The sequence below is a fragment of the Tupaia chinensis genome, unplaced genomic scaffold (assembly GCF_000334495.1).
Source record: "Tupaia chinensis unplaced genomic scaffold, TupChi_1.0 Scaffold000256_1, whole genome shotgun sequence".
In the NCBI taxonomy this organism is placed as follows: domain Eukaryota; kingdom Metazoa; phylum Chordata; class Mammalia; order Scandentia; family Tupaiidae; genus Tupaia; species Tupaia belangeri.
Window position 1 is genome coordinate 3722584 of NW_006159736.1, and position 26666 is coordinate 3749249.

At 38.8% G+C, this 26666-nt stretch overlaps 1 protein-coding gene and 1 pseudogene across 1 annotated transcript in view; one reads left to right on the forward strand and one right to left on the reverse strand.

Annotated features, from left to right (window-relative positions):
* HMGCLL1 (3-hydroxy-3-methylglutaryl-CoA lyase like 1) overlaps positions 1–26666 on the forward strand; it is a 216820-nt gene that overhangs the window by 33759 nt on the left and 156395 nt on the right. The window contains exons 2-3 of the mRNA XM_006149186.2: positions 23284–23364; positions 23576–23683. Coding sequence (XP_006149248.1) covers positions 23284–23364; positions 23576–23683 — 189 coding nt within the window. The remainder of the gene's footprint in view (positions 1–23283; positions 23365–23575; positions 23684–26666) is intronic.
* On the reverse strand, positions 2903–3337 carry LOC102468295 (ubiquitin-conjugating enzyme E2 variant 2 pseudogene; annotated as a pseudogene).

A 26666-nucleotide genomic window follows, 5' to 3' on the forward strand; every position in this document is an offset into this window, starting at 1 on the left:
GCATCCCTCATGGGGTATGGTCATGTCACTATCCCTTCTCCTTTACTTCTCCCTCCCCTTGGGAGTTTGGTAACCCATGTGCACACACAGGGCATGTTTTTTAAGCCATCAAGTCCAGGACTAGAGTTGTGAGATTGTCCATGTAGATCTGGTCACATTAACCACTGTGCCATAGGCTGGCCCCAATGTTGCTTTAAATTGCTTTGAATACTTTTTTCTTTTTTTAACTGTCTTTGTGAACAATAATACATTTTTTTCCCCATTTTATTGCCTACTGACAAGTCTCACTCTCAGATGTGAATGAACGAATTAGTGAATAACAGAATGACTAAAAAAGTTCTATGTTTAGTTTAGGTAGATGATATGAGTTGAGAACTAGGTTATTTCCCTCTAGAAAGCTCATGTATATACTTAACAAAATCAAGCTTATCTTTGAATATGATTTTTTTCTTCTCAATGCTAGATATTTGAGAATGTGGAAAAGTTAGAAATTACAGAGAAAGGTAAGGCAACCTTATGGAAGTCATCCGTGGTCCTTCTCTAGTGCTAGTCAGCCTTCCTAGGAGTCACTGAGAGGTCTTTCAATCCTCTTTCTTTCTTTCTTTTTCTCTTTACGAATGTACCTTAATATTATTTTTTTCTTTTTAAATGCTTGTTTATTCCTTCATTGAAATGGACACCCCAGGAGGTCCTCAGATGCAAATCTAGGACCTTTCCCACATGGGTCCAGTTGTGTTACCACTTGTCATCACCTAGTCCCCTTTAATGGAGCTTTTGCAAACACAGGACTCAAATCTCTACACATATAAGGTCTGGATTTTGCTATCCAGTGTGCCTACATTCTGTAAGACAGTCCTGCATTCTCTATGGCCTAAAATAAATGCAGATGACTCTGCTCAAGTTCAGTGTGATGATCTGGTCATTAGGAATCTGGACTCCTTCTTAGTCCCTTTACTCTAGGTCCTTCTCATTCAGCTTTGCATTTCATGGGAAAAGCTGCTATGGGGATGGCATAGCCACTTATTATCACTTCCTTCATGAAGTAAAATGATTTTTTTTTTCACTACATTGGCCAGAAATAACTTGAGTGGTCATACCCAAATGTGAGGGTGACAGAAGAGTGTTGTCTAGTCATGATCTTAGTTTCTTCTGCCATATAGACGTAACCTTCCTGTCATACCTCTAGGCAGATAGTTTTTCTTGACTATAAGAAAATGTAAATCTAATTGTGTACATTCAATGATGAATTAATGGGGTGAATTATATGGAGAGTTATTTGCTCCACAATAACGCTTTGTGTAACAAAACTATTTTATGAACTTTTTTGGAATTAAAAAAAATCTCGTTTAATTGTATTTAAATAACCTTCTGGCCTCTCTTCCTGTCCAACCTTGGTGCGTGTCTGACTCATGAGACTGCTGTTCTTTAGGGTGATTGTTTCATTAAGTGGCTTTGAGAAGTAAATGTTTAAAGGATTTGACTGCTAAAATGTACCTTAAAAGTGTCTCCTTTGAAGGTGTAAGGAATGGATATGCCTGCTTTCCAAAATTCGTTTTGAGTTATCTTGGAGTGAAGGTAGCATTTTAGATCACCAAGATGATAGTCCTGACATTAAACAAGGCCAGGTAAATTTTGGAACCATTTTGAGGAACAGAAATAACAATTTAAAAACAGTAAAGTAGAAGCTCTGGGGGAAGCAGAATTGGAAAATAGGTTCCTTTTTTATGTTTGTCCAGAGCTTATTCTTTATATAAATAATACTTTCAGAGAAATATTATGTAGGATCATGTGTGTGCATGCCCCAGATTCCCAAAAGAGTATGAAGTAGAAGGGATTGTGGTGTGGCCATCCTCCCTGGGTGTAATTTCTCGCTTTTCCTCTCTGTCTGTCTCTGGTGAGCACACATGCCCTATGACAAAAAAAGAAAATAAAAATTAAATGAGGTGACCATATAATTTATGTTCCAAATGAGGACACTTTGAGAGTAAAAGGAGATAGTTATTCTAGAGCAAAAGGCACAAATCGGGATCACCTCAACCAAAAAGAGATGTAGAGAGATGTAGTCACCTTACTGTTAAGACAACTAACAATAGTTCTGTCAAATATTTAATGGTCCTCCCTCAAGAAACTTGCTTTTTTAACCTAAAGTTTTTTTTTTGAGGACATGTTCCACATTTTATTTATATTTTAAGACTAACTTTAATCTCAAAATCACATATCCATTCACCTATTTTCTTTTTGTTGACTTCACTTCAACTTAATGCATGGTTTGTTAAACAAAACTGTAAACAAATATTGATCATGTCTATTACATGTAACACACAGAAACAGCTTTTAACAGAAATTCATCGATACACCACCCAACATTTTTTATTATAAATACAGGTATCAAAACAATCCTGAACATATTTTTGATACTACTGGTAGTCAGCACCTACACTGCTTCAAAAATTAACACAATTTGTGACAATATTCATTGTACCTGCTACCTTAAACAGTTTTGAATGCAGCTTTTTCATTAAGCGAGATGGATAAAGCATGCCATCTCTGTTTTACTTTCTTGAGATTTTTACTTTTCAGAAACACACGTTTAACCACTGCCATCTGACACTTCTGCCATGCTTTCATCTTGAAAACTTGAATTCTATTTCAAGTACTCCAGGCTTACGTTTAAATGACAGTGCCTTAACAAGAAAAAAAAAATTGTGCTGCATTTTCCCTCTTGTTACCTGAACGCATAATGGGTATGCATATATTAAATATATTCTTACGAATATCCAGTCATGTTTACCAGCTGGAATTCTTTTACTTTATGTATGGGTATTTGCATTGTGATATTTAATCAAGACATTTATATGAGTAGAAGGTTGTTGATTTAAGACAAATTTCAGAGCCTCTAAAATTAATTGCTTTATGTTTGTCCTTCTGGTGGCTGTGGAAGCTTATTTTCTTTGGACATCATTACACATCATAGCTCTTGAAGGACAACGTCCATGCTGTAAGAGTTTTGCCTTTTTGCTAACACTGGTATGCTCCGTGCATCCACCATCCCAATGGAATTGCTTATTCCATTCATATTAATCTTTGTTACAAACCTAACTGATGGAGGAGCTTCTGGCTATTTAGGTCCACATTCTACTTTCAGGCTATGTATTCTGTTTTCATAATTTGTCCTTGGTGGCCCAATAATCATGCTTGTCCACATTTTAAGTGTCATATCTTCATCATCTTCAAGGCCCCAGCTAAATGTACCATCACCTACTCCCTTTTATCCCTCTTCAAGTTCTTCTAACAAGTGAAAATTATGAGGAACTTTAACTCCTGTGGAGACCACCATCTTCTCCTGCAGCCTGACTCAGCCGATCACATGCACGGGACGTCTGTGTCACTTTTATCCTACAGTTTTTAACCTACAGTTTAAATTTAATGCAATGTTAAATAAAAATTGGCAGAAACACTGATCTTAAATAGGATAACCCTCCTCTTATTTAAGTTATAAATTTGCCTGTTAATTCACAATGCTCAATGCTTAATATTGGCAGTCTTTTTTCCTGGCTTATCCTTCCTAAAAACTGCTGCTTTAATCTCTTTGTACATCTTTTCTGCCCTTGCCTTTTCTCTTTAAATGTAACCTGAAGCAAGGCTGAGCTCTCTACTATGTTCTAATCAAATACTGAGTAAGGAGGAGTATTCTAGAGTACCACGAAAATACTGAGTAAGGAGGAGTATTCTAGAGTACCACGAACAGGTTAAACTTACCTCAATATCTTGTTGCTCACCTGTTCAGCCTGAGGAGCAAGGGTTGTGTTCTGAATTAGGAAAGCTCTCGAATATGGGAAGTTCCTTTAAGAACAATATGAGCGCCAGATATTATTCTGTGTATGCAACATAATTTATTCAACAATCCCCTTCACCCCTGTGTCAGAGAACACTTAAGCAGGGCTAAATTTTGGCTTGCATGGAATGAGCAAATACACACATGATGTGACTCAAGAAAGATCAGAAATTCAGTGGCCCCAGATCATCCTTCTCTAGCTTGCACACATTCCCAATATTAGACACACCTCTGGGGTTTGAGATATGGTGTCTTTAAAGCTAAATAGGCTGCCTGGAAAGGAAAGTATAATAAAGCCAGTGACAAACTCTACCTTTGGGTACAGAGCTCTAAGGAAACAAAATATAGGTGGCAATTATAGGTGGGCCAGGAAAGGCTGATGTATTAGAAAGCAGAGCCAGGTGAGCAGTCAGTCTTGGGAAGCAGCCTAGAAATTAGTGGATGCAGAGCTGAGATTGCTGATGGCAAGTCCTGCCAGAGAGCACAGAGGTGCTGCTGGGCAACCTGAAATATGGTTATTTTGTCAGGGTCAGCCTCATGTTGGATCTTAAAGGCAGTGAGGCAGAAATAGTAAATACTGTATGAAGGAGCTCAGCACTGAAAGTGGGAAACAGCGTAAACACCACCATGGACTTCCAGGTATGGTGATTAGAAATATTTGGTCATCACGGGACCAGAGATGGCGTAATGGCTATGTTGCTGGATTCCCATGTAGCCGATTGCTGTTTGAGTCCCAGACCCAATGGCTTAAACTCACACCAGGCACGTGTGTGTGCATGCCCAAGATTCTGAGAAAAGAATGGAGGAAAAGGCATTGTGGTGTGGCTGTCCTCCCTGGGAGGTGATTTCTTGCTTTCTGTCTCTCCATCTCTCTCTGTCTTTCTGGCAAGGGCATGCGCCCTATGGCAAAAACCTGTCAACAAGAAAAAGAAAAAAAAAAAGAAATACTTGGTCATCGGGAAGGTAATGATGCATTTTTTTCTGTTTTCTATGCAAAAATGAGTCATGACTTTCCCATCACCCAATAAATAAATAAATCTTTGTAAATTGGTACCTGTAGGTGAGTTCTCAGTTTCAGAATCTTAAGATTTAAATGGAGAGAACAAAATATTGGTACCATTAGCGTGATTGGGTCTGACTTTTTAAATGTGAGAAAGCTTTCTGTAGGAAATATTTAGTAGTACGTTGGGAGAAGCTAGGACAGAGTTTAATGGAGGAGCAGATTTTGAAGAAATTTAACAATTTACTTCTTCTGACATTTGGGACCATTTCCTTCTCATAGTATTCTGATTTTATCTGCATCTTACATTGTCAGACTTCCAAAAAAAAATCAAGATGTAAAGTATGCATCTGCCTGGCCCAGCCTGGGAGTCAGAAGACTTACTTTTTCAGGGTGATCAATTATTGTACCCTCAGGGTCTCCTCTTGCCCATTCCACTCAAAACATCCTAAGCCAACCTACTGTCATCTTTCATCTGGATTATTTCTATATGTTCCTAAATTTCAGATTTCCTGTTTCCACACCAGCCCCCTTCAGTTCATTCTCAATACACCAACCAGACAGAGCACATCCACTCCAGTGTACCTTACATTGTATTAGTGTTCAACTCCAAAGCCTCCATTGCCTCGGAATAAGTATCTTTCTCTGGATCCTCTTTATACCTCCAATCTTAATTTTTTAAAATACTTTATTTTTATTTATTTATTTTTAAGGTTTTTGCCATAGGGTGTTTGCACCAACCAGAGAAAGTCAGAGAGAGGGAAAATGAGAAATTACCCCTTCGGGGAGATGGCCACTCCATAATCCCATCTCCTCCATTTTCCTCTCCAGATGTTGGGCACACATGTATATGGGCTGGTGTGATTTTCAAGCTACCAGGTCCAGTCATGTGGGAATCTAGTGCCTGAGCCATCACGCCACCTGCTGCCCCCCACTAATTCTGATTTTTTTTTAAATTACTTCATCATTTGCTGTCTCTTCTCCATTTAATGCTGGCCTTCTTGTTTATCTCAGAACAGTTAACAAAGTGGGCACATTTTTTTTCAGTAAACTCAGAGAACATTGTTTTGGCTGTTCTCTCAACTAGAAAGCTATTCTGCAAGATATAAATATAACTTTGCACCTGTCTCCACCACCCAGCTTCTTCTAGTCTCTCCTCAAAGCATGTCTTTTTATGTAAAATCACATGTCTCCTGCCCCACCCCTCTTTCTCTCTACTTTTCTTCATTCCTTTTTTTTCTTATCACTGATTACCAGATATTATTAGGTCATCACTAAAGTCCCCTTCCAGTGTAGGATTCTCTTCGGAACATTCTGTGCTCTGGTAGGTAAACATACTTGGATCTGCAGAGTCAAGTACCTTTATAATCAGTGATATCAGCAGAAATGTTCAGCTCCATCCCACCCAGCCCAGAAGAATTTGTACAACAAAAATGTATATTCCTTTAGACCATCAGACGTCCATCCTTCAGAAAAGCAATGGTAATGATCTAGGTGTTTAGCTAACCCTTCTTTTGTTAAAACTTTCTCACCACATGCAGCTCTCATTCCAAGTGCTTCTGAAAGTTTCCCTTAGGCAACTAAGATGAAAATGATAATCTAGTTGTCTTCCCTAGAGTATCAGGGAGCAACGTGTATAATGAATTTTTGTTAGTTTCCAGAGCTACAACATGATGAATATGAACAGACTCCACTATGTGAGTGGTAAAAAATTCATTACTTCTGTGAACTTTGATTGAATGAACCATATCCATGTATTTATTATTCAAGTGTTTATTTAGTAAGCATATTTTATGTGCCAGGCTCTGTTCTGTGTGGTGGTACAGAGCAGTGAACCTACCAAAGTCCAGACCCTCATAGGCTCTCAGTCTTACAGGAAGGGACACTTAGTAGACAGATGAATATATGCATATGTAATATACTAGGTAGTGATGAGTGCTAAAAGCTTAATAAAGTTTAAGGGTGATAGAGAGTGGAGATAAAATTTTTATGGTCATTTTTGTGCTTTTTTAAAAATTTTTAATTAGTGTATTCTGTGAGATTTTAGGAAGCAGAGCCCCTGAAATGAGGCAGTAAGCCACAGAGATGTGTGGGAGAATGGTCCAGCAAGGCGAAGTGCAAATGCCCAGGTGTTCAATAAATAGGTAATAATTCACTGTGGCTAGAGTCAAAGGATGAGTGGGAGAGGATGTCAGAAGGGGGGGAAGTGCAAGGTCACAGAGGGTCTCCAAAGTTCATGTAGGTTCAGGGTTTTCTCTAAGGGAAGAGGGAGCCATATAAGGTACTGAACAGAGGAATAATATGATTGGTGTTAGGTATTAAAAGTAGCAGTAAGGTTGCTTGCTGCCTTGGAGAGGACGTGGCAGGAGTGGGAGCAGAAAGACCACTCATAATTTTCTTGCAGTAATCCAGATAAGAAGTGATTGTTTCCAAGAGAACGCGAAGTGCTGAGAAACCTGAGCTAGGGTATGAAAGGGAGGAGGAGTCAAGGATGAGTCCATGTGTCAACTTTAGCAGTTTAAAAGAAAAATGTGCCATTTTGCTCTGAGGAAGCCTTGGAGAGGACAGGTTGTAGGGGAATAGTTTAAGTATCAGTTTTCAACAGAACAGCTTAGACCTGTGCTGGCAGGCCATACTCTGGGCATTGTGCCTAATGAATTCATGCATGTGGGTGGAGCTCCTTCAGAGTCACTGAATCCTCTTCTGCTGCTTGGACTATCCTCAGTATGCATTGCCCTTATATAATTTGAATGCCCCAAATGATATGGTTTCTAAAAATTCTCATACATTTTGAGATCACCAAGCTTTTTTATTCTATTACTTATAGTGGAAATTAGAAAAACCAGTGTACTCCAAGAATGGTGAAAAATTGGGAAATCGCATAGCTTAAAGGAATTGTGAAGTCTTGCTCAAGGGTGTGAGTCAGCTTGATCCTTATGCTGTGAGCTCCCTACTCCACAAGAGGATCTGCATTTATTCTTTTTTTTCAGGTCTTCCATACTTAAAGACTATGCTTTGAATTTGAAAGGAAGTTCTCTAGGGTGAAAAAAAAAATTAAATACTAGCTTATGATGAGGATATATAGCACTCTAAGATACTCTCGTCAGGACCAGCACACAATGTAATGGTTACTTCGCTGGACTCCCACATAGTGGATTGCAGTCCAATTTCCAGTCCTAGTGGCTTAAACTGCGAAAGCAAAAATCTCTCTTAAAAAAAAACAAACAAACAAAAAAAAACTCTTGTCTCTGAACATGTGATGCCAATCAGAATTATTAATGTATTTAATTTGCATTTTAAATTATTTTTTTTCATAAACATATTTGCAGCAGTAAGTAGCTGTGACTCCTGTACACACTTATGGCATTATTCAGCCAGGCTTTAAATATTAGCTCTCAAGTATTCTCATATTGAAGTGAGTGCCCCTCTTTTGCCTCTGAAAGGTTGACATTGCCAAGCACTACAGGATGGGTGGAGTTGATGGTGTCAGCACTGGAAGTGGATAAAATTGTTGGCAGGTTTCAGAATGGGATAATGTCTCCAAAGTGCATTGAGCTCCCTGCTGAAAGATTTGGAATAATTTCCATGCATTTTGATTGTGGCAAGAACTGTATAATCTGCTCTGCTATCAACAATGATTCTTTTCATTGCAAATTTAAATGTAGGTTTATTTTTAAATGATAAATGGAATCATTTTAAGCTATCTGTCTTGGAAAATATTTTTAAAATTTCATGTCTTCAAGTTTAACTTTACTAAAGGTAAGATACAAACATTAACCAAGTATTAATTCTTCCACTAAATATCGTGCTAAATGCATTATATCCTCATTCTCATTTATTCTTTACCACAAATGTAGGAGCCATGTGTCATTATTATCCCCATTTATTATCAGAGGAGAGTGAGCAAGAGTAATTGTGTGATTTTTTTCACATGTGTGCATCAATATGTGGTAGAGCCAGGTTGTTTCTTTCACCACCACACTGAACAGCCTGCTACACCATCAATTTAAAGAAATTTCTATGATTTGCTTGATAGTGGATTTGGAAATAGAGCTTCTAGATTAACTAGTGCTTTGTTTTAGGAAGATTTTAACTAGATGACTTTAAAAAATATAAAAAAGAACTCTCTATCCCAATAGATTTTCTTTGACTAAGTTCTAGCATAGAGTCTTACATATGCTAAATGTCCAGTCAGTGTTAAACAAATTAATAAATGAACAACGTATAATTTCCTTGACCTGTCTGTTATTTGTGTAATGATTCCTGTATGAACAAATATAGCACTGTGCATAGCTTTTAGCTATTAGGGTTCACCATTTTTTATAGATAAGTAAGTGAGGCTCAGAAAGGTAATATGAATATTTTCTACTGTACCAGGGATGGCAAATAGATTTTATTTTGAGAGATAAACTCAATTATTGATAGAAGCCATCTAGAGCTAGATGGTAATATCTACTTGGATTGTAGCTACTGGAAAAAGGTAACTCTACTGAGAAGGTCTAGGCAGTCATACCTGGACTCCTTGTGAAAAACTGCCTTGTTTGACCACTGTTGTCTACCCTGAGTCTGAACAGGAAAAGTGGTAGTAGCATTCAGACTTAGCATTTTAAGTTTCTGTACTAGGCCATTATGCCTGACAGAGATAAGATTTCTATTGTGTTTGTCAGACTTCTTGACATTTGGAATGCTCTATGGAGTATTTAGCAGTCATTTTTATTTTATTTCGTTGTTGAATACCTGTATTTTAAAAATGTCATCCAAATTCCTTTTTTTAGTTACCAATTTTCCTCAATGAGAAACAGCACCCCAAAAGGGTCTTGATGCTACAACCCAACCCAGCCTTCATCCATCCCTAGATTATGGGCAAGCAAGGGTCCACCATGTTCAGGGCAGTCTCCAGACTTGAACAGGGGATCTTCTCATGTGGGATTACTTAACACACCACTGCATGTTACTACCATACCCTCCTCAGTATTACTTCTATAATTTCTTGATGCACTTTGAGGTTGGTTTGTTTGTTTTCATACAACTAGAACTTTAACCATCGATTGATGTTGTAGATCAATGTGGTATTCTACAGAATGTCCAGGTATTCAGGTCTCTTTGAAATATTTTATGACAAATTGCTAGATAGTTACTATAACCCAGCCACTGTATATTATCAGTGGCTGTATACAATGTATTTAAGGTAGTATTAATTTACTTTTGCAAAATACCACAACTGGTACAGAAACACTAAAACTGCATTTAGGTTGAGTTTATGATAGTGCATTGTTATCCACTAATGTCCTATCATCTTTCTGCTTTGGGTAGAGGCCATACTGGTGAGCAAAATGGGTTTATGATGAAGCCATCACTCCTACAGTCTGTCTATTTAAGGATAGCAGTAATGTGTGCTGTTTCTTTCAGGCTTCTTTTTCCTTTCACCACCTACTCCTCCTCCTTATGTCCTACTACTACTATGACTACTATGACCACTACTACTGTCTTGGCTGAAGGGTCCTCCCCTTCAGGCAGTGAGCAGTTTCAGAAGTTTCCACATTCCCTTTTCAACTCTAATAGCTTTTATATTACAGGTCAAGGAACCATATGAGGTAGGGGCTGTTCTAACTACCAAATACATCTATTCCAATTATACTCTTGGGGAAAGGAGAATGACCAAAGGGGAATAGTGACCCAGGACTCCATTTATTATGTGGCCCTCATATTCCCTCTTCTAATAAAGGGAGTACGATTCTACTTTCTGTCTCCAAGTATCAATGTCATCTTGGACCTTGTGTCCAAGAATCTGAAATATTGAATATTCTCCTGTACTCAGTGTACATTTATTTAAATAAATAGCTGTAGGTCCCTTTGGAGGAAATATAAGATGAATGAATTATTCTCTATAGTTCCCTTAGTATTGCAGGGTACTCATGAAAATTTAGCTGCTTCTTTAGTCAGCAGATTTTTGATTGAACATTGGTTTAGAAATAGAAACTAGGTGAGACCAGCAGTTGGCCTAATGGCTATTTTGCTAGACTCCCATGTAGTTGACCACGGTTCAAGTCCTGGACCAAGTGGCTTAAACTCATACTGTGCCCAAGATCCTGAGAGGAGAATGGAGGAGAAGGGATTGCAGTGTGGCTATTCCCCCTAGGGGTTGATTTCTCGCTTTCTGTCTTTCTGTCTCTTTCTGTCTTTCTGGTGACCACACGTACTCTATACCAAAAACTTCTCGAAAAAAAGAAAGAAACTAAGTATGAGATCATGACTTTTTATCAAGACAGTTAACCTCAACCAAATGAACAACTACATCATTAATTAATTCATTCATCCATTCACTTAAGGTTTTTGCTGTAGGGCACATGCACTCGCTGGAGATAGACAGACAGTGAAAGAGAAAATGAGAAATCATCCCCAAGGGGGGATATCCATGCTGAAATCCCATTACTCCATTCTCGTGGAATTTGAGGCATGCATACACACACACACACCAGCATGATTTTCAAGCCATCAAATCCAGGACTTAAACCATGTTCTGCCATGTAGGAGTCCAGTGCCTTAACTATCACACCACCTGCTGGCCCCAATCTTTCACTTATTTTGATCAGGGTGCATCAACATCAACATTATTGACATTTTGGGGAGGATCAATCTTTGTTATGAAGGCCTATCTTGTGTATTATAAGATAAACATCTTGTTTACCCACTTGTGCCTGTAGTGCCCAGCAATTGTGACAACCAAAAATGTCTCTTGACGTTGTCAAATGCACCCTGAAGGGCAAAATTGTCCCGATTGAGCACCAGTGGCTATTTTAGAAGTTCTCCTCCTGCAGTTTTCTGGAGAGTAACAATATCCCACCTGCTTTCAAGCTTATGAACTAACTGAAATAGCCAGCAAGTGATCTATCTTGCAAATATCATTTTAATGACTATTTCCTCAGCTTCCTTCTGGCACCAATTTCCTTAGACTTGGTTCCCTAGGTAACACATCCTTGGAAGTTTTCTTACAGGAAGTTGATGCTGTTGGATCCAGTACCAGTGGGGACATGAAGGATGTGGGACTAGGCAGAGGGAGAAACGGAGAAGTAGATTCAATACTAGTGGAAAACTGGAAGATGCAGGACTAAGCATGGAAGAACTATGTTGCAGTCACAGTGGAGGTCTCAGTCAGTCACACAGGCCTCTGTGGAGCCACAGTGGCCCTTGCAGTTGTACAGTCCTGAGACAAAGGGGCAGGTTTTTATGTGTCCGTACTCTATACCAAAAACTTCTCGAAAAAAAGAAAGAAACTAAGTATGAGATCATGACTTTTTATCAAGACAGTTAACCTCAACCAAATGAACAACTACATCATTAATTAATTCATTCATCCATTCACTTAAGGTTTTTGCTGTAGGGCACATGCACTCGCTGGAGATAGACAGACAGTGAAAGAGAAAATGAGAAATCATCCCCAAGGGGGGATATCCATGCTGAAATCCCATTACTCCATTCTCGTGGAATTTGAGGCATGCATACACACACACACACCAGCATGATTTTCAAGCCATCAAATCCAGGACTTAAACCATGTTCTGCCATGTAGGAGTCCAGTGCCTTAACTATCACACCACCTGCTGGCCCCAATCTTTCACTTATTTTGATCAGGGTGCATCAACATCAACATTATTGACATTTTGGGGAGGATCAATCTTTGTTATGAAGGCCTATCTTGTGTATTATAAGATAAACATCTTGTTTACCCACTTGTGCCTGTAGTGCCCAGCAATTGTGACAACCAAAAATGTCTCTTGACGTTGTCAAATGCACCCTGAAGGGCAAAATTGTCCCGATTGAGCACCAGTGGCTATTTTAGAAGTTCTCCTCCTGCAGTTTTCTGGAGAGTAACAATATCCCACCTGCTTTCAAGCTTATGAACTAACTGAAATAGCCAGCAAGTGATCTATCTTGCAAATATCATTTTAATGACTATTTCCTCAGCTTCCTTCTGGCACCAATTTCCTTAGACTTGGTTCCCTAGGTAACACATCCTTGGAAGTTTTCTTACAGGAAGTTGATGCTGTTGGATCCAGTACCAGTGGGGACATGAAGGATGTGGGACTAGGCAGAGGGAGAAACGGAGAAGTAGATTCAATACTAGTGGAAAACTGGAAGATGCAGGACTAAGCATGGAAGAACTATGTTGCAGTCACAGTGGAGGTCTCAGTCAGTCACACAGGCCTCTGTGGAGCCACAGTGGCCCTTGCAGTTGTACAGTCCTGAGACAAAGGGGCAGGTTTTTATGTGTCCACATTAGTTCATCATGGAATAATCATAGCGAAGTGACTTCCTTTACCTGAGGGCAATTCCTGAAAAAAGGATCAGTGAAATGGCATATGCTGCTAAAACTCCAGCTTCTGGGAATGCCTCTGTCCTATAAGGAGTGTTTGAATAGCACATCAGAACACCTACTATAGTCTATAAATCATAGAAATCAAAATTTCCAGCGGTATTGACTGAACCCAACCTAACTAGCATATGGTAGAATTTCCATCCACCTTTGACCTTCTATATTTAGCACTCAATAATGAGTACCTAACAAATATAAAAATATCAAATATCAAAAACTTTACATATTATGAAGTATAAGATACCGTAGTCTGTTTTGCTATTTTCTGAGAAATTTTGTTGTACGTCTATAATCATGCAAGTACTCAGACATTTTGGTTGATGATCCTAACCACATACTAAACATTACATAAGGGAGTATTTTGGTGGAGGGGCTTCACTAAAATATGAAATTTTTTTTTATTAAAGTTTGTTTGGATTCCGTGATGGCTGCAAGTTCTTATGCTTACTGGAGAGTATTATAAAATGTAAAACTAATAGTACAACTCTGATGGTATTTCCAAACTTACCATATATACAACCATATGGCAGGACCAAAATGTTATGTAAAGGAATGTAATTGCTTTTTATCAATAATTATAATGCCTAAATGTAAATAATTGTTTGGAATGGTGAATCATGGCTTTTTAGCCAAAATTAAGCCAAGCTTCTCCAGCAGAGCACTGCCATACCAGCTTAAAATTATGAACTCTATCACTCTGACAAAATTGTGCATTCCAATAGTTTCTTAAACTTTGTGATTATGAGGTCATGTTGCTTGTGTGACTAGCTTAATATAGTTAGTTGAATGTTTTCTGTTATAAACCACTGTTTTCCAAAACTTACCATCCTAGAAAATATTTCAGATAGCATGACATATACCACATTTTATCCAAGAAGATTCAGTTTTTATATGTAGTTTCATACACACAAGAGCAGTTATGTGTGTGTGTATTTAATCACACACACACACGCAAAGAGAGAGTAAGAGAAAGGGAATAGTTTTAGTGGTTTCCAAAATAAATTTTGGGTAGGATGTCATCAAGATGGCCAATTGTGAGACCAAAAATATTTGGTTGTCAAATACACTGAGGAAAGAAAATTTTCCATACATAGCATATATCAAGCCAAAATTTTATTGTCTAATTTTTTAATTAACATTTTTATCGCTATCTTAAACTATAATATAACTATAATGATAGTACTAGTAGTTGAAGACCTGTCAGTCATATTGGCTTTTCATAAAGTTTATTTTATTAAGTTGCCATAAGTACAAAAATTCATAGTTTTATTTCTTGACTTGAAATTATGTAAGTAAGAGCCACTATTTTATAAGGCAGACCTATGCATACAGGACCTCATACTCTATCGATGTGTAGACATTTTTCTTCTCTGATTTTTTTTTTTCATGTCAGAGGTCACGTACCCATGCACATGAAAAGGGGAGGGCAAAGAGAGAAAGTGAGAGAGAAGGAGAGAGAGAGTGCCCCAAATTGGGGCACTGGGCCTGATCCTGTTACAACTTTATTTCCCTCCAATTCTCCATCACATCAGGATCTACGACATGTTTTTGAAGCTGATGGGACTAGACTAGTTTTCAACCCTGAAATATTAATCCAGCTTCCTCTGAGTGATGCCTAACCACTTTGAATTTTATGGTTTGTTTCAATGTGTGAGTTTTTGTTTGTTTGTTTGTTTTTTAAATCACTAGAGAGTGCATGAGTTTGCTGGAGAAAGACAAAAAGAAAGAGAAAGGCAGAAAATATCCCCCCATGGGGAATGGTTAATCCCCTCTCTTCCTTTTCTTTTTTGGGATTTTAGGAATGCATACATATGTACTCAGCATGTTCTTTAACTATCTGGGTCCAGTGTAGAACTGTGCAGTTGGCAGTGGGATCCAACTGCCTTAACCACCATGCCACTGGCTGGCTTATTCTTGTCACTCTCTTTTTTTTTTTTTTTTTTTTAAAGATTGGTCCTGCCGTGTCTCTATTCTTTTGCCTGAGCCTCCATTCAGGAAGTACACATGCATGCCATCATGCCCAATGTTTTGTTTATTTTTAGACAGAGCCTGACTATGTTGCCTAGGCCAGCCTCAAGCTTATAATTGTTCTGCCTCAATCTCCTGAATCACTGGGATTTCAGGCATGTGCCATTATGCCAGTCCTTTAGTTTGGACCAGAAACTGAACCCAGGCTTCCCATGTGGTCCCAGCCTGCAGAGCACAGCATCTTGGCAGCATGCACCAATACATCCAGGTTCATTAAATACCTGCATTAAAAATTACTATTCTTCCTGATTTCTTTCCTTTCACACATACTTCATCTCACTTTCATTTTTGTCTATAATTTGATTACCATCCACGTTTATAAATTATTCATACAATCTATTTTAATATTCTTTATTTCATCCCTCATGTCTTATTCATCATATAGTTACATTATTGTATTAAACAATAATTAAATGATAAATATTAAACATATGCATGCATTTGTTGCTCAAGCCACTTTGAAAAAAAGCAGTTTATGTAACTGAGAAATGAACTTATATGACATAGATGTTAAGAGCTTAATTTTTTAAAGAATTATTTCATTTTATTTATCATTATTATTATTATTATTATTAATGCGACCAGAGAGAGACAGAGAGAAGGAAAGTAAGAAAGCAAGCCACCAGGTCTGGGGCTTAAACCGTGATCAACCATGTGGGAATCTAGTCCCCCAACCACCATACCACTTGCTGACCCAAGAGCTTAATTTTGAAAATTTAAACAAATAGGTTGGGTGGTGGGGCTTTGAGTCCCAGACCTGGAGGCTTGAAACTCATGCTGGTCATGTGTGCATGTGTGCCACAATTCTGAGAGGACACTAGAAGAAGGGTTGGTGTGGTCTTCCCCCCTGGGGGATGTGACATCTCACTTTCTCTCTCTGTCTCTCTCTTTCTCTCTGGTGAGTTCATGAACCCTATGGCAAAAATCTCTCTTAAAATGAGTCAAGTAGTTTTAGATGCTCTTACATTGCCATCATTCTGTACTACATTTCAATCTATCATATGTACACGATGACCATTACATTATTTTCTTGTGCCTTTTTCGTAACTTCTCTGAAGTTATTCAAGTGCTCCTAAAATGTTAATATTTCCAGAAAGGTCATGCTTATTCTTGCTCTGTATCTGCACTGACACCTGGCACTGCATTTCTACTGAGTACCAAGAAAAATTATTATTATACATGGAGTATGTATAGAGAAATGTTCATTTTCACAGCTCGTTTTTCATCTTCTGTTAAAACTCTGGGGGTACCAGTAGTTAGTGTAATGGCTGTGTCACTGGACTCCCATGTAGTCGACCACAGTTCGAGTCCCGGACCTGGTGGCTTAAAACTCACACCGGGCTTGTGTGTGTGTGTGTGTGCCCAAGATCCCAAGAAGAGAATAGAGGAGAAGGGATTGCGGCGTGGCCATCCCCATGGGGGGGTGATTTCTTGCTTTCAGGCTCTGTCTCTCTCTGTCTTTTTGGCGAGCGCATGCATCCTATAGCAAAACTTCTCTATAAATAAACAAACAAACAAACAAATAAATAAATAAATAAATAAAACTCTGGGGCCAGCAGTTAGCCTAATGACTGTGTCGCTGGACTCTCATGTAGTTGACCGCAGCTCGAATCCCGGACCCAGTGGCTGAAACTCACACTGGTGCATGTGTATGCATGCCCAGGATCCCGAGAGGAGAATGGAAGAGAAGGGGTTGTGACATGGCCATACCCCTGGGGGGTGATTTCTTGCTTTCTGTCTCTCTGTCTTTTTGGTGAGCATACGTGCCATACAGCAAAAACCTCTCCTAAATAAATAAATAAATAAATAAATAAATAAATAAATAAAATCTTTGGCTGGAGTCTCTTGGAAACAAAGCACTGCATACTCTCCAGTTTTCTTCTAGCTTCCCCAAAACTGCTAAAAATTTTAGTGGCTAAGGTTTTTTTTTTTTTTTTACATTTGGATTTAGTAAATTAAGATGTATTGTGTATGGGGTATTAGATGATTTCATAGTGCTTTACAAATTTGTTTTTACTTGGTTACAAATAAATTCTTATTAAACTGCCAAGGATTGCCTTTGAATCCACTTTGGCACATGGATATTTTGAAGAAGGGTTTCAAATATCGGCTGTGTTGATTCAAACATCATTTTAGAGAGGTACTTAGGGAGAAACCTTTCAGTTGCTCCAGAGGACCAAGGTTCCTGTGGTTATCTATTCCATCAGTGATAATGGTTTATGTGTTTCTTCTTATATTTGGTTAAAAGAGAAATGAATATCTAAGAAATAACAAATGGCAGAATGTGGAGAGCTTAACATTACCACAAAATGCACCAAATGCACATTTCAAATGAGATGACAAAAATAGACTCTTGGAAAAGCTGATATCCGTGCCTTCTTTAAAAGTTCAATTCAATTTCAAAAGAAAAATCACACAACTTCCTGATTCAAATTTCTCATCCAAGTGGTGAGAGCATTTGATTTGGCCATCACAGTTCTCCTTGGGAATACTGGCTGTGGAATATGATATTTTGGTATTCGTAAAACTTTATTTACACACAAAAAAATTACTCCTCAAGAAATAAAGTGAGTGGAACATATACAAATGTGTCTAGAAATTATTTTGATGGGTGGTGTTATATTCCTAGGTAAAAAAGCAGTAGCTGTAGGATGAGTAATAAGGAATCGTATTTATCATCATCAGAACTGTCCATGCATAGCCAGTCACACATTATCACTGCTGGGAAGTATTCACACACACTGAAGATTTTAGAGAAATCCCCATCAAAATATGCCTTCCATTTAATTTTTATGTAAGACTGAAAAATCTGGATAAAGCAGATCCCTTACGTTCTACATGAAATAACTGTTTTCTTTCTTTTTTTAAGCCTACATTTAAAAATGGTGAGATGTGTAATCTGTCCTAAAGAAAACCAGAATAGGGGCCAGGAAACTTAGTTGGGTAAATTTAGGAGGTCATTTAATCTCTCATTTCTGCCTACCTCACAGGGTAGCTTCATAGATGAAATGTAGATTGGAAAAATAAAGCAACATATAAATACAAGATAGTATTTCTTTTGTTGTTGATCTGTGGAAGTGAGCCTTTAGAAATCTGATGCCAAATGTAGGCGTACATTTGGTTATATAACATAGCTTTTGAAACCTTCACTTTGGATAATACGTCTTTTGTTTTTCACTAGTATCATACCCTGTGCTGCACATTAAACAGGATACTGAGCTCAGTAACATAGCACCTTTAATGCAGTAAAAATAAGTTTTAGACTGTAGGCCTGTTTAAAGAGTATGCTGTTAACTTCTGCAGGCTACTTTTTAAAAAAATCTCAATTCATCGCAACTTCTAAGTCATTCTCTTGTGTTCAGCGTGTAAGAAAAGTGTCCCTCCATAGATGCTTCGTGGTATTCCAGTTTCTTCTACCACTAAAATGTAAGCTAGTTATGGACAGACACTTCTCCTTGGATGGTTCATTTTTCTATACTCAATAACTATAATAATGTTGGCTTGCAAATGTTGGCTAATTTAAAGGTCAACCTAACATTTCTAAATTTTAGACATGGAATTGATTCATTCATTCATCAATTTATGCATTCAGGAAGCATTGACCAAGTATTTATTATGTGTTCATTTTGATAATTCTGAGGGTTCATATTTTTAAAATGAGAAACAGGCAGACAAAGCAGTACTTACAGATATATTTTATAATATTTAAAACCATGTCTCTACAAAGTGTTATAGGATTGTGGGAATGAAATTACTTAATTATCTGGGAAGGTCAGAAGTCCTTATGAATAGATGGCATGTTGAGTCTTATAATGAATTTGAGTTTGAGTTGAAATAAAACCGAATAGTAACAGAGGTAGTAATACCTTTATGGGTCTCATTTATCTGTTTTTTAGATACAAAACATTAATTGCCTTGCTTTGGGAATAGCTCTTCAACGATGTTTAGATAGCCAACAGATTTGGAACATGGAGATAGTGTCTCCCTGTAGAGCAAAGGGCAGGGATGCCTACTGCCCATAAGGAAATGTTGAGATTCTCCAAATACAGCTCCTGAAATGTAGCCCATTGTTATTCAGGTACCACCTGGTTCTCCTCCTGTTTCTCATTCTTCAGTGGATCCCCTGTCATACTTATTGACTAGATGTGAAGTGAGAGCCCTCTCTTGGTAATCTTTAATATCTTCCTTAACTTTCTATCTTTGATTTTTCTCTTTTTTCAAAACAAAACAAAACTTTTTTGCTATAGAGTTGCATGTGGTTGCTGGAGAGACAGAGAGACAGAAAGTGAGGAAATCCCCCTCAGAGAGGATGGCCACACCACAATCCCTTCTTCATTCTCCTCTTGGGATTTTGGGAATGCATGCACACATTCCCAGCGTGAGTTTTAAGCTGTTGGGGCCAGGACTTGAACCGTAGTTGACTACATGGGAATACAGCAAAGTAACCAATTATGCCAGCTGCTGGTTCCCATTTTTTTTTAAAGTTTATTACTTTCTTCATGGGACAGCGAGACTGGCATCCCCAAAAAGATCTTTACCCCTAGTCTCAGTCAGCCTGGATCATGAGCATGGCGCATACCCAGTGTGGTCAGGGGTCCTGGAATGGTCCAGGACACTTCTTATGTAGGTCCAAGTCACTGCACTACCACCTAGGCCCTGTAATTGAGATTTTTGAGGAGTTCAAATATGTAGAAGCTCTGCCCAGTGGGCAAATCTATCTACATGTATGATCACATAAAATGTAGTGATTTAAAACTGAACTCATTTTCTCCCCTCTCCTCAACCTATGCCTCTCCTCAGATATTCCCCTGCACTGTCTAGTCCTTCTCTTTCCTCTTACTTTGTATATCTAGTTGGCCCATTAATTACTGGTCCTATTTTGGCATATATCCAATACCCAGCACAATGCATGACATGTAGACTGTGCTCTATAATTTCTTATTGATTGTATTAGTGAAGTTCTCTTGTCACTGATGTAATTCACAATTTCTAGAAAGACTAAACAGTAGCATTAGATTTAAGAAGAATCTAAGAAAAAAGTGTAAACACATATTCTTATTTGCCTGAAATGACCTGTAAGTGTTGCTGATCTTTACTAATTTCTTAGGATGACTTGTTAATAATGCCAGCTGTAACACATTGATGCAAAGGAAGGCCCTCAACTCTTTATTTGTACTCAGCATGTTGTTATTACCTTAAAGAACACTATGTTCCTTTCCTGGTAAACATTGCTAGCTAGTGAAGCAGTGTTCTTTTTCCAGTGTTCCCCAATTTAATTGCTTCTGAAAATGTAGTTTCAGGAAATAATCAGTAATAATGAGACCACATGGCTTAAGATCACCTGGTTTTGTTTTTGTTCTATTCTGCCACCTTATGACTGGAGGTAATAAGAAAGAGGAGTGAGCTTTTCTCATTTACTCCACCTTCCTGTGCAACACATCATACCTTTCCTTTCTTACTTGGTTGAAACAATAGCTACACTGCAAATTGGGCATGATTTCATGAATGTCATCCTAAACTTAGGCCTCATGTCTCTCCTCTTAACCTTCCCCTCCTAAATTAGCTTAACACACAACCCTATGGAAATGAGAATTCTTTCTCTTCTTACTTTTGCTTATTGTCCAGTTTCATGGAAATTGTGGAGGGTAGCTTGTAAACCTTGTAACAGAAGCCATCTGGGTCCTTTTGCTGAGTTGGTGTAGTAGGCTGATAATGCCAGTGAAAGCTTTGAACCCTAAAATGACTGATGAACTTTTCTATGTCATAAATATGAAGTGGGTTCTATACCCAAAACAGTCACTTCACTGTTATATGCCAATAACTGTTACAAGACCGAGTGAGTTAATAGGAATTGGTTGGCTTGAAGTCATCTTCTCTGATGAAAAGGCAAAACAAAACTTTTGAAGAAGAGGTCCTTAGGGATTGGTCCTGATTCCATCAACTCTCCATTCGAAGAACATGATGACTTGGTGATGGGTTACTCGCACTATCAGAAGTACCAAAAGATTGTGTTAATACAGTCTTAAAAGATGTAGCCTACTCCCAATCTTATTTTTAATATGAAATTTAGGAAGACTGTATTCCTATTTTTCCTATTTTCCTTTTTTTTTTTTTTGGAGAGGTTTTTGCTATAGGGCGTGTGCATTCGCCAGATAGACAGAGAGAGACAGAGAGACAGAAAGCGAGAAATCACCCCCCAGGGGGATGGCCACGCCGCAATCCCTTCTCCTCCATTCTTGGAATCTTGGGCATGCATGCACACGTGCCCGGTGTGAGTTTTATGCCCCCAGGTCCAGGACTTGAACAGCGGTCGACTACATGGGAGTCCAGCGACATAGCCATTATGCTAACTGCTGGTCCCTATTTTTCCTATTTTAAATAGCAACCTTTTGGATATATATATTTAAAAGATAAATGGACCTTCTAAACTAGGTCCATAGTTTCTTTTCTAGGGACAGAGGTTTCAGAATCCAGACCATTAATCAACCTCAGATTTGGACAAGTTGTTCATTACACTGGGCAAGAATAGGCTGTTCCTGGTGGGATTTTGATGTTTTTGTCCTACTAAGGGTCTGTCCTTTAGAGAGCAGCATTTAGGAAGTAGTTGTGCTATGTGACACAGAAAAAATAAACGGCACATGTTCTCCTCTAGACTCATATTTCTGGGCTCAAGCTAGAGAATCAAATTCACACTGAAGTTCTGGGTACATAGGGTGACATCCTGTATGACTCTTCTTAGTAGTAATCTGTTCATATGAAGATCTAATTTTATTTTGGAGAGGTTTTTGCTATAGGGCATGTGTGCTTGCCAGAAAAACAGAGAGAGACAGAGACAGAAAGTGAGAAATCACCCCCCCGGGGGGGATGGCCATGCTGCAATACATTCTCCTCCCTTCTCTTCTGGGGATCTTGGGCACGCATGCACACACGCCCAGCGTATGTTTAAGTCACCAGGTCCATGACTCGAACCATGGTGAACTATGTGGGAGTCCAGCGACATAGCCATTATGCTAACTGCTGGTCCCATGAATACCTAATTTTTTAACAACTCTAATAATATGAGTTGATCATCTCATGCATAATTAACCAACAGATTCGTTCTTTAGATCCTGGGTAATCCATCTCTCCTATGGTTACATTTTAGAAATTGATCCTATTCAAAAGTGTATTTATTTATTTATTTCATGTTAGAAAGAGAGAGAGGTGTATCCCAACAGGGTCTCAGAGTTGTGATCTACCCTTATCCCTAGCTGGCCTGGATCACAGACATATGCACATGCCTAATCTTCTCAGGGAAGTCCCAGGACACAAACCCAGTAAATTCAGTTGCATTGCTACAGTGCCACCACATAGCCCTCTCAAAATTAATCTTTTGAATTTTAGTCATAACTGTACTGATTATCACTCAGTTATAAGGAAAAATTATTTCATTTTGCCAGTAAGTAGGGTGAGGATGTTTACATTTTATTGAAGGGTTGATTTCTCATTGTTTTAACTTTCTGGGGTGAGAATTTATTTATTTATTTAAAAAACTTACGAGATGGGGCAGGCAGGTGGCATGGTGGTTGAAGTGTTGTACTGTGGTCTACCGCAGTTTGAGTCCCAGACCTGGCAGATTGCTTTCTTACTTTCCCCTCTCTCTCTGTTCAAATCATAAATAAATAAATAACGTAAATAAGTAAATAATTAAAAACAATTTTTACCGGAGAGTGTGTGAGCTCACTGGATAGATATGGGGGTGGGGGAATGAGAAAGCACCCCCCAGGAGAACTGGTTATGCCACAATCTCTTCTCTTCCATTTCTTTTTCCCCTTGGGACTTGGGCATGCATGCATATACACCTAGCATGCCTCCAAACAGCCAGCTCCAGAACTTGAGCCACATAGTCAACCATATGGGATACAGCTGCCCTAATCACCATGCCATCGTCTGGCCCAAGAATGCATTTAACAAAGTATAATCATTTAACTTTTCAAATTAGTAGTTGTGGCAATCTAAAGGTGATCTGTTGTTTTTGTTTGTTTGTTCTTATGCTTTCTATTTCAGGAATCATCCCAGCTATCTGGACTCCCTGAGTATGTTAAAGTAGTAGAAGTTGGACCAAGAGATGGATTGCAGAATGAAAAGGTAGTTTTATAATAGTTAGCATGGCTATTCAAGTATTACTTAAGATTTTGAAAACTTTCATGGATTTTGTATGTTAGTTGATTATTCTCAATTGGTTTTTGAATTTATAAATCATACACAATATTTTATTTTAGTTAGAAAGTCATTTTCTGTTCATGCTTCAACAGACCCTATATAACTTACTTAAAATGTACCTTTTATATTTCCATAGGTTATAGTTCCTACAGATATAAAAATTGAATTTATCAATCAACTTTCTCAAACTGGCTTGTCTGTGATAGAAGTGACCAGCTTCGTGTCCTCCAGATGGGTACCGCAGGTATATAAGACCATGATTCCTTCATTAGATCCTTAGTTTAGCTCTGCCAAAAATTATTTAATAAGCACTTTGATGGATCGCAATGTTAATGTGACATAATTACTAATTTCCCATATGTTTACAAAACTTCAGCCATATACTGAGAAATGATGAAAGAAAACCCGCCTTGGGTCCAGTTGCGATGGCACATGCTGCTAAGATACTGTGCACCACAGGCTGGGACCACACGGGAGGCCTGGGGTCAGTTCCCAGTCCAGCCTAGGCTGGGCACAGAGGTGTATTCTTGTTATCCCAGTGGCATAGGGAGGCCGAGGCTGGACATTTGTAAACCTGAAGCCCGCTGGGCAACATAGTGAGACCCTGTTTGAAAAAAGAGCTGGGCATGGTGGTGTATGCCTGTTGTCCCTTCTATGAGGCTAAGGTAGGAGAATCACAACTCAGCAAGACCCTGTTGTAAAACAAAAGAAGTGAGACAAAACAAAAAAGCAAATATCCTTACCCATCCCACTAAATAAAACCTTACAACCCTTTGATGAAATATCTTGTATCAATTAAATCCTAAAAGGTTTCTTGGAACTCCATACTAAACGTGTTTGAGTATATATATATATATATATATATAAATAGAAGCTAAGGCTTTTGTTTCTTTTAGATTTTTGCCACGGGGTGCATACATTTGCCAGGGAGAGACAGAGTGAGGGAATGTAAGAAATCACCCCCTGAGGGGGCTGGGCCATGCTGCAATCCTCTGTCCATTTTCCTCTCAGAGTTTTGGGCACACATGCACACATGCACAGAGTGAGTTTCAAGCCACCACCTCTGGAACTCGAACTATGGTCAGCCATGTGGGAATCCTGCGTCTTGACCACCACATCATCTGATGACCACATTTTTTTTAAGTTTGCTATAGAGTGTGTGTGCTCAGCAGAGAGAGACAGAGAGAAAGAGAAAGAGAGAACATGAGAAACCGCCCCTGTAGGGGGGATGACCGCTGCAATCTCTTCTCCGCTGCCCTCTTGGAATTTTGCACATGCAGGCATACACACATGTCATGTCTTTCAAGCCATCGGTCCAGGACTGGAACTGCGCAGTTGTCCAGGTAGGATCCAGCTGCCTTAACCACCATGCTACCAGCTGACCCCTAGAAGGTAAAGCTGTTTAGATAGCAACTTAGGGGCCTTCTTCTATTTGCTAATTATCTCGAAGTGCTTTGGCCATTCAGTCTGTTAAAGGGACATGATAATGAGTAGCCTGGTTCATTTCCCATATAATTCCATATTAAAATTTGAGAAATGTAGACATAACACTCTATTTTATGTCTTTTAGCACTTACATTTGCTAGAGAAATAAGGCATCAAAGATGCCGAGGCCAGCTCAGCTGACATGTTTTTCTGAGGGGGAAGGCTGTGGATTAGAAATAGATGCAATAACAAACACAAAAAGACACAAGTATAGAAAAGCGAGGATTGAGGGACCAGTAGTTAGCATAATGGCTATGTCGCTGAACTCCTATGTAGTCTACCATGGTTCAAGTCCCGAACATGTCAGTGGTTTAAACTCAGGCCAGGCATGCCCAAGATCCTGAGAGGAGAATGGAGAAGGGATTGTGGCCTTCCCCCCTGGAGGGTGATTTCTTGCTTTCTATCTCTCTGTCTCTCTCTGTCTGTCTGGCTAGCGCATGCGTCCCATAGCAAAAAACTACCCCCCCAAAAAAAAAAAGAAAAGCAAGGATTGAGTGGGCACAGCTGCTCTGATGGAGAACATGCGACCAGAACCGGCCTCAGGTTTATTCTTTTAAAAGGCAGAAAATGGGGGCGGAGGGAGGAAATGGAGTGCAAAGCCAGTTGTTTTAGGATGTTAATCACCTGAAGGTGTGAAAATGACTGGTGCCATTTAATTTCTCTGACCTTTTTGGGGGACAATCTGATAAATACATGTGACTTCCTTTAGCTGAATATTGCCAGTATGGGATATCAGGTATCAACAACAGGAAGATAACCATTGACAGCAGGCAGATAACTGCTTTCCTATGTAGATGCTTCTTTCATATATATATTTTTAATTTTCTATGTTAGCATCATAGAAAATTAAATATATATTAATTATATATATATTTAATATTTAATATATATATATGTGCACTCGCCAGACAGAGAGAGAGACATAGAGACAGACAGCGAGAAATCACCCCCCGGGGGGATGGTGACGCCGCAATCCCTTCTCCTCCATTCTCCTCTGGGATCTTGGGCACGCACGCACATGTGCCCAGCGTGAGTTTTAAGCCACTGGGTCCCGGACGCGAACCGCGGTCAACTACATGGGAATCCAGTGACATAGCCATTACCCTAACTGCTGGTCCCCCAGAATGCTTCTTAATAGTCCTGCTAGAGTTGCTTATGGAAATGCTAAGGCCACACCATGTTTTCTCAGATTGCCCTCTCCACAAAAGATATTATCAAATACAAGTCCAAGAAAGCCATTCAGAATCTTCCTTTGAAAGATTCTAAAATGGAAGATGAGCAGGTGGCATGGTAGTTAAGGCGCTGGACACTCCCACATGGCTGACCACAGTTTGAACCCTGGACCTGGCAGCTTGCTTGCTCACTTTACCCTTTTCTTGTTCTCTCTCTGGTTAAATTAAAAAATAAATTAATAAATAAATAATTCTTAAAAAAAGAAAGAAAGAAAGATGCTAAGATGCCAGCTTCATCCAGAATTCCAGGCCTGTGGAAGCAAGCATCACTTCTGAGACCTTCTGACTGCTATTCCAAAGTACTGTTTCTCCATTCCTTATATATTTTGTCCCCTGCTTCTAAAGTAATATTCCAGAAATATGAGCCTTCACAAGTTCACATTCTACATGTCTTATCATTTTTCTTCTCCCTGTTGTAAAAACCCTGAAAACTTTGGCCTGGAATGCCTGGCCTCTTTTTTCTCTTTCAACCTCAGCAGTGTTTCTCAACTTTACTTTTCTGAAGCTCCT